The following is a 9,657-nucleotide window of genomic DNA, read 5'->3' as shown; positions in this document are numbered from 1 at the left end:
ATGGTTAGCATTTTTTAGCAATAAAGTATGTTTTAATTAAGGTATGTACATTGTTTTTTTAGACATAATGCTATTGCACACTTAATAGACTACAGTATAGTGTAAATATAACTTTTATATGCACTGGGAAACCAAAAAATTTGTGTGACTCGCTTTATTGAGATATTCGCTTTATTGCGGTGATCTGGAACCGAACCCGCAATATCTCCGAGGTATGCCTGTACTCAGTTCATTGGCTAATTTTGACCTCACCACATTGCAAATGCAACTGCCAAGCAGAATAGGTAAGAAAGTGTTTTAGAAGAATTTCAGCATGCATCAAAAAAATAATGACAGGTGATAAGTGCTACATAAGAACTAGGTATTTTTATAAATAACTGTGCTATAATATTATGGGGGGGGGAAACAACACCACAGAATGCTGTACCAGCTATAGAGACATGATATTGTTTAAAAATCGGTGGTTCTCAGCCTCATTGGACTCAAGGTACTCTTCATAGCACTCATTTCTTAAATAAGGAAGAAATAATTCTTCTATTACAAAAGAACTCAGAAAGACTGTAACAGATTAAAATATTTTTGACACTAGGGATTCTCATTTGAAATCTCTGGATCTCTGGGTTTATCCTGTGAATCACGTACAGATAGCTACACAGCCAATATTATTAGTATTGTGCAGCACCCTGAAAGGGATCTCACAGAACTCTGGTTAAGGATCACTTGTTTAAACAAATGTTTTGATACACAGTTCAAAGACTCTGTAAGCATACAGGATTCTCCTTCCCTCTTGAAGATAAATGTATTAGAAGTGACAGCTAATATTAATAATCTGAATTTCCTCTCAAATGCAGCTTTTCTAATGCAATTGAAGATGTATCATAATGAAAAGAAACTAAGCCTGTGTCACATGAAAGTCACCAGCATTCACCTTCAAATAATAAAAAACACTTTGAGGACCTGTCACATTCATTCTTTGTAAGTTTGTAGACAATAATGGTCAACCTTTCCCACATTAAAATGTTACTATGCCACAGATTACCAAAAATTACTGTACAGATCACTGAGGGAGTAGTTTATTAATGCTATCCTATGTTTCAGAGTCCTTCCTACCAAGTTCAGCGAAAGGAGGAATGCAAGGTAGCTTTTAGCTTCTAAGTAAGTCTTTGGTCATTTTTTCCAAAACAGGAGCCCATCTTTAGACTCCTAAAGAAGTGATCTACCAAAAAAGGAAAGAACAGTTAGCTTCTTCATTCAGAGCAAATAGGAAAAAACAACTGTGCCCCTAGTACTTCCTAAAAATCAGCTCACATCTTTAGGTGCCTAATACTGATTTAAACAAGTATGTTTTGACTTCTGGCTTTTTATATGACCGTGCTCACATATCATAATAAGTGGAACTATATGCATCTGTAGAACTACATAGCTATATAGATAAATAAAGAAAAACTCTTGAAAAACAAAATAACCACCCCCACAGCCACATTACAAACATGTTTTGATACATGTTACTTCCTAAAAAGGGTTTTAAACTAGAACAAGTAAGGATAGCTTGTGACCACATCAGCTGAAAAGAAAACAACAAATTCATATACACTCCCTTTTTATCTAACATGTGGGAGTATTGAAATGATCACTAAATCAAACTGTCATGAGAAAAGCTCTGAAAAGTGGAGCTTACTGCTCCTTCTCGAAACAAAAACCTTACTAAATACTGTGACATCATGGATATTTTCATCATTCCCACGCACAGCATAAGACAGTCTGTAAACTGATAAATATTCTCTTATTTAAGTAGCGTCAACTTTTGTAGCGCTAAAGCTGAAGATTTGCCAAAAGTCAGTTTTGTTTAACTGAAAGATTCATGAGTTGATAATGATTGCATAATATTACACCAAGGAATGGTGATATTAATGTCAGAGAGAAACTAAGGGAAAATTTTTTTTTTCCATAGCTTTTACGCTATAATGGGACATAAGAGTTTAAACAGCAAGCGAGGCTGAACTGGAACACTTAGCCAAGTCAGTTATTCACTCAGGTTTTGGACAATTAGTTAACTGAAGTATGGCTGAAAATAAATATATCAGTAATTAAGAATAAATTATCCCAAACTCAGGAAAATCAAAGTTTGACTTGCATTTAAATAATTCATAGGGCTAAAAGATGCAGATGCATGGATAGGGCACCTTAACAACCTTAACTCTGTAGGTAAAGGGGGAGGGGGGGAACAGGAATGTTTGTCTTCAGTCAAAATTCATCTGTAGTTGGCAATCAATTTCATCGAGTGTAGAAGGAAATGCCTTGATCTTAAATCATGTCATTATTGTGCAATACCCCTATATGATGGAATTAAGATCATCTGGGGGCTCTAAGCATGCATTCTTATAAACTTACATCTGGATTTTGTCTCAAGATTAACTTTGATTTTCCTGGGTTTGGAAAAGTTAGAAATCTATCCCTAATGTATTGTATTCTGTTTAAAAGAAATTTACTTTCAGTCTTAATTCCTACATAAATATAGTTTGACAGAGCTGCCCTTTTTAAAATTACATGCATTTCTAATCATATGTGCTAAGCATTCTAGTGAGATTGTTCTTATCATTTGAAGAATGAAACATTAATTTGTTACTTTTAAACTTCTGTAGTTCTGTATACACTTTGCCTATTTTACCCTATTTGATAGCACAAAGCAGCTAGTCCAGAAAGGCAGTTCATATGAGCTTACAGCTGCTTTACACTGACAAGACACCACAAAGCAGCTGGAGCTTGCACTATAAACTTCCTCCCAGTCCTGCTATCTCTGTATGTGCACCTACCCTTTAATCCTTCATTTCCTCCTGGTATCTGTTCCTTACCAAGCTCTACATGTTATACAGATATGCACCAGGTTTCCTCCCTCTTTCCTGCACATTCAGTCATGTCCAACCCCCAGTTTTCTCATCCTGTGCTCACTGGTGATTAGAAAATAGGCTTAGGCAGGAAGCTAAAATAGCCACTGATTTATAAAAAGCCAGAATATCTTCAGGAAAAGCCACGGCTTGCAATAATATTAGAAACTGAAAAGGAGCACCATAAGAAACAGGTGAATGCAAGAGACAGTCATCTTCAAGGACAGCTTGTGCCCTTGTCCCATCAGAACATTTGAGGATGGAGGCCATTATTGAGGAAGGCAGCTCATAGCATTCTCTGTAGTAGGACATTTTTCTTCAGCCTCTGTTGAAGAAGTGGCTTAGTGAAATAAGCATTTGAAAAACTGACCATTAATCCTAAAAATACTTTAGTAGGCCTAATTACAAGATGCGAGTGATCTGAGTGGTAAATTTCCAAAGACCAACTCTGAGAATATTTTGTTACTAAAATACACTAAAAGACACTGAATTCTTTAGTCCACAAATAATCCATACAATACCATAGAAAACACATTCTTTGTGCATAATAACTTATTTAAAATTTTATTAAGGACAGCATTCAATTCCATCTCATCTGTGGACCAGAGTCCAGCACCTCCATATTAAGCACACATTCTATTAAAGATTTGTAATCTTCAGTTTGGATAATTAGTTCATAAACTTTGGCATGAGCCACGAGAGGGTTGCCTACCTTGCATTTGGGACATTTTTGGGCATTCCTTTGCCCATGTTCAATCTCACTGGCCCAGTGACGCAGCAGCTTGTCCCCTTTTTTGTACTCTTTACAGTTGACACCTTCATGCCAGGGAGAGTGGCACTTAAAACACCAAACAAATTGGCAAGATGGACACTGGATCTGCACAAAACAGGAAATACCAAATAGATTTGAAAACTGGGCACAGAACACGCACAGAAGACCACCTTAAACAAGAGCCTTTTTAATAAGGATGTCAACTGAGTATATGACCACAAACGTAAAAAACCTCAAAGAATGCTAATGTAAAATATAATGAAAAGGGACCAATTTATTATTCTATGTATGGAACTATGTTAAAACCTGTATGGTTAGTTGTTCAAAAACTAAAAAGCAAACATCTCATATCAGGTTTAATCACTTAAGTACATACTTAACTTTAAGCATATGAACAGAATAATTCCATGCAATTCAGTACTTTCTAGGTACTTTGTTAGAACATGGCCACAGTAAATGTTGAATGCACAAACTTAATGCTGCCTACTAGTACAAGGGGTTTGATGCACACTTTTATTTGAGACCATGTGTGATGAAGTAAAGGTTATTCTTCCCACAAAATTTAGTATAGTTTCTTTTAAATAGATGTATATTATTTCATATTTTACATATTCATTATTGTGACTGCCATGATGGCTCAATTATATCTATTTTTATGAACTTAAAGCAGGGCAGAGCAATTATTTTGGCTGGAAGGCCAATTTGTCAATTTTAGTGAGCTGTTGTGGGCCAGGGGAGGGGGAAGAGGGGATACAGTTTGATGTGGTGGGGGGGGAGGGGAAGGAAAGGGAGCAACAATTGAGCTATTCCACCCAGGTCTATCTGTTCCACACCCACTATCAGGGGTGCCTTACAGAGAAGGCAGGCAGAATCTGCATGGAAACTAATTGGGACCCCTGTAGACCCCTGTGAAATTTGTTGGTGACACTGAGCCAGGGCAGATGAGACGCAGCTGGACAGGCGGGCAGGGTGGATTCTGGGGCAGTGACAGAGCGGGGCTGGTGCCCGGGCACAGTCAGGATCCACTCCTTGGGGAGCGGTCCCAGCCCTGCACCATTATTGCTCTGCAAACCTAGTCCTGGCCCCTGCCTGCCTGTCCTGCTCCAGGATGCTGCTCCCTGCCAGCCCTTGGCCCCATCTTATATGCCTGGTTGAGTGTGTCCTGCCTGCCGGGATCCTAGCCAGTCTCCACGGAGACCCTGACCACTCCACCTAGCACCCCTGACAGTGGGTGTGGGGCAGATGACCTGAGTTGCCCAGTCAGTCAGTCTGGTGATGGTGGAGACAGTAGCGGCAGGAGCCGGAAGCAGTGTCACTGTGCGGGTTGCTGGGAAGTGGAGACCAGCTGCTGCACTGCCTTGCTATGCATCTGGGAGTGGCAGGACCAGTTACACACGCCATGGCCCAGGCTGCCCCCCCGTGCCTGAGCCAGGCAGGGCTGAGGGACCCGCTGCAGACTGGATAGAGACTCTTGGTGGGCTGGACTTGGTCTGTGGGCTATATTTTTCCACGCCTGACTTACAGGAACTGTCTTGCCTAGTAATCCTAGCTTCATTTGTGTTCAGCATGGTATAAGCACAAAAGGCCTTGTTTGCACTCAATTTAACTGAAAGTAGTATTTTTAACCAGTTTGACTCAGTATGTTGACTGGCTATAGTTCAGTTTGCCCCTGTAAGTTCATGGGGGTAAGATCATAGAAAACTGGGGTTGGAAGGGACCTCAGGAAGTCATTTAATGACCAACCCCTTGCTCAAAGCAGAACCAGTCCTAACTCGATCATCCCAGCCAAAACTTTGTCTAGCCAGGTCTTAAAAACTTCCAAGATGGAGCTTCTAACACCTCTCTGGGTAACCTCTTCCAGTGCTTTACTACCCTTCTAGCGAGAACATATTCCCTAATATCTAACCTAAACTTCCCTTGCTGCAACTTGAGACCGCTGCGTCTTGCTCTGTCATCTGTCACGACTGAGAATAGTCTAGCTCCACCCTCTTTCAAACAACCCTACAGGTATTTGAAGGCTGCTATTAAATCCCCTCTCCATCTCTTCTTTGCTAGACTAAATAATCCCAGTTCCCTCAGACTTTCTTCATAAGTCATGTCCCCCAGCCCGCTCACCATTTTTGTCGCCCTCTGCTAGACTCTCTCCAATAGCTCCACCTCCTTTCTATAGTGGGGGGCACAAAACTGAACACAGTATTCCAGATGTGGCCTCACCAGTGCTGAATAGAGGGGAATGATCACTTCCCTTGACTTACTGTCAACACACCTACCAATGCAGCCCAGTATGCCATTAGCTTTCTTGGCAACAAGGGCTCATATTAACTTATTTCCCACTGTAACCCCCAGGTCCTTTTCAGCAGAGTTGCCGCCCAGCCAGTCAAGATAAACCAATGTATTTCATTTTAAAGTGGTATGTCCACAGGGGTCTATCTAAACCACTCCAAATAAATCCAAAACATCCTTGCTGCCCTGGAAGAGCTTATCCACACCTGCCTCCCACTCATTTGGTGGTGGTGCTTTCATTCACTTTCTACAGATGCAAATGACTACACCAGGGACAAGGCAGAAAAGAATCACCACTAGAATGTTTGATGCAGGTTTTCTTTTCTCTAAACCACACTTCATATGTGAACATCTACCACTTCTAACACATACTCCTTTTAGGAGAAAAATGAAAAGATGAATTGGCTAACTTGAAACTAAGCAAGCTATAAAGTCTGATGGCCTTTACCCGACAGCAAAATATGAGCTGCTTCATATTACAGGATTCATAGTACTCTGCGTAACAACCATTTACTTAATACTTTTCACATGCATCGTTTCAACATATTCAGTATGACAAGACCCTGTGCATGCAAACAAATATTTGAACTAGGGCTGTCCAACTTCTAAGCAACTGTGGGGGGACAGCATGCCCCACCTGTGTGGATGCCTCCCTTTCTGCCCTGCATGTCCACATGGACGCTATTCCTCTGCATGTCCACACACATGTACTCCTTGCCACATACTGCTGCACTGCATGCCCACACAGCCCTGGCTTCACTTCAGCTCCCCATGCCATGCTACCTGTTGGGCCCCTGGGGCAGGAAATGGAAGTCAGAGAAGGGTGAAGGAGTTGCAGCTAGCAACAGCAGGAAGCTAGGGCTGGGTGGAAGCCTGGGAGCATCAACTTAGCATCTTGCAGGCTAAGTGCATGTGTAATTAAATGAGAGTTTATTTAAGAGGGGCAACAAAACTTAAAATCATTCCATTTTTTCCCATGATACCAGGAAACCCCCCCCCCATAAAACTGGTCTGTATCTATCTTCTAAACAAAGTTTATAAGCTATGTATTACAGCCTTGAGAGCAACTGAATGAGATTATTCAAGTGAAAGTAACTAATTTATTTTCAGTGCCCAAACTGGTACAAAGAATAAAATAAAAAGGATTACGGTATACCAGATACAGTTTCCATATTTATTTTACCTATCTGATGGGCTATTCCTAATTGTAGGATTTTCAGCTTTTTAAAAGGATTTAAGCATTTTGGCCTAGTACTGACTAAGTGTCAGTAGGGATTAATTCTCGTTTTTAACACGATTTTTGCACTTTGAAACTTAAGTCTTATTGAAGGTCTATAGGCCCTAGCCTTTTTTGACATTTCCCCATTTAAAAAGATATTCCATGTCCTGAATCTATAAAGGGCAACGTGTTGCTTATGCATACATGATGGATACAATAAGAACATAATGACAGCACAAGCCCCAAGTACCCGAAGTCTATTAATGCATGTCCTTTGGTAACATACCATCATCTTACCCTTAACATTGAATCAACAATAAATAAGTAAAATAAAGCAAGGAAAAAGGGACACCCACCCACCTTCTGCATTAACAGTTATCAGGTCCTTGAGTGGGGTGGAATCTGGCCCTTACTGCTTTCACTACCTGAGTAGCTCAGAAGACTAGCATAGGGTTCATAACTCTAGAAACCAACATTTTCAGATTTAATTATTGGTTTACCAGCCTAGACAATGCCCCCCTTAGATGATTTTAAAGAACATGCACTTTTATTTATTAGTCACAAAAACAAGTTAGTCACGCATGGCGTACTTAATATTTATAGTAAACAAAAACATATTGTACCAGTTTTCAAAGCTTGTGATCCTTACTTCACTATGAATCAATAGCCATAGTCATGTCTTCTAAAAACTGAAGATCTTCACCAGTTGCAATAGCTATTTAATTGACTTCTAAGTGTCAAGTAATACAGATCAAAATCTTTCTCTCTAGAAGTCTAATAACTGAAGTATCTTGCGTGGCAAAGCATCACCATAACTTGGAGCAAAAGTCATTTTATTCTAAAACTGACATGTTTGTATGCCCTATTCCTGTATTGTCCTGTGCAACTGATGTTAATGAAATATGGTAGTTGGTGGAAATGTATTAATAAAAAATACATCAAGAAAACTGGTATCAAGTTCACCCCAGGTTTGTTACTTAGAGGGTAACTCAAACAGAACATGATCCTCAAGTATTTGCATTAAATGTAATGCTCATAACCATAAGTAGCCCCACTGAAGTGAACTAGACTATTCACTGGAATATGCCCTATGTTTGGTGTAATACCAGGTTTCAAGCCTCCTACTTCATCCTCCTGACCTCACTCCCCCTCCCTTCATTACTGTAATTATGCCACTTCACTTTGTACTATTGTTCTGTTGTCTGATAGTACATCAATTTGGTGGTGGGGGGGAGCGGTAAATACTCCTGAAAGCCAACAACTTGCGTTTTTAAGGCTGGTGGTTTCAAACACACAAACCTAGATTCAGAATGCGAGACTGTGGGATGTTTCAGAAGGTGCACACAAGTGAAAAATTGTAAGAGGATTTCAAACTTCCATTTCACCTTTCCTCAATGTGTTTCTCAGCTTTTCTAATGACTAAGGGTAAGCAGAAGCATTACATTCAGATTGCCTTACCAAGGGCAATCTAAATGGCTAAGTGTGCTCATAAGGCTTAAATCACCCTAAAATGGCATGCCTAATCTAAAGTTTGCTCACTTGAAGAAATAACCGTAGATCTGCCTGGGTTAACCTGATCTAAAATGGGTTAATGTGGCCTAATGAATGCCTGCATGCCTCCACAACATAGTCCAGGGGCTCAGAAACCCCAGCCACTCATTGCAGCCCAGGGCTGTGCTGTTTTAGCTTCACCCAGACCTACCAATTCCTACCCCCTGACCTACCTCTGGTGAATGCTGCATGCGACAGAACCCAATTCAGATTTAGGTGGCTCAAAATAAACTGCCTAATCTGAATCGGGTAATTTCATAGTTTCATAGTTAGTAGAGTCGGAAGGGACCTGAGCAGATCATCAAGTCTGACCCCCTGCCATGGCAGAAAAGAGTACTGGGGTCAAACGACCCCAGCAAGGTGTTCGTCTAGCCTCCCCTTAAACACTCCCAGGGTAGGAGCCTGCACTACTTCACTTGGAAGTTGGTTCCAGATCCTAGCTACCCTGACCATGAAGTAGCGCTTCCTGGTATCTAGTCTGAATCTACCCTCTGCCAGCTTGTGACCGTTATTCCTGGTCACTCCTGGTAGTGCTCAGAGGAACAGGGACTTCCCCAATGCCTGCTGGTCCCCTCTGACCGGTTTCTAACAGACCACTAGATCCCCCCTCAGCCTTCTCTTGTGGAGGCTGAATAGGTTCAGGTCCCGTAGCCTCTCCTCGTAGGGCCTGCCCTGCTGCCCCCTGATCGTGCGAGTGGCCCTCCTCTGGACCCTCTCCATGTTGTCTACATCTCTCTTGAAGTGTGGCACCCAGAACTGGATGCAGTACTCCAGCTGTGGCCTGACCAGTGTCGCATAGAGGGGGAGGATCTCCTCCTAGGACCTGCTTGAGATGCATCTGTGGATGCATGACAAGGTACGGTTGGCCTTCCTGACTGCATCCCCACACTGCTGGCCCATGTTCATCTTGGCATCAATGATGACTCCAAGATCCTTTTCTGCCTCTG

General features: G+C 41.3%; 1 protein-coding gene across 1 annotated transcript in view; it reads right to left on the bottom strand.

Moving 5' to 3' along the window:
* Nucleotides 1-9,657, bottom strand: part of RNF217 (ring finger protein 217) — a 107,797-nt gene that overhangs the window by 33,230 nt on the left and 64,910 nt on the right. Inside the window, exon 3 of the mRNA XM_019538203.1 lies at nt 3,598-3,762. Coding sequence (XP_019393748.1) covers nt 3,598-3,762 — 165 coding nt within the window. The remainder of the gene's footprint in view (nt 1-3,597; nt 3,763-9,657) is intronic.

Source organism: Crocodylus porosus, unplaced genomic scaffold (assembly GCF_001723895.1).
Source record: "Crocodylus porosus isolate Cpor-Errol unplaced genomic scaffold, CroPor_comp1, whole genome shotgun sequence".
NCBI classification, from domain to species: domain Eukaryota; kingdom Metazoa; phylum Chordata; order Crocodylia; family Crocodylidae; genus Crocodylus; species Crocodylus porosus.
The sequence above is the reverse complement of the archived record's forward strand: the minus strand, read 5'-3'. Positions and strand labels throughout refer to the sequence as shown.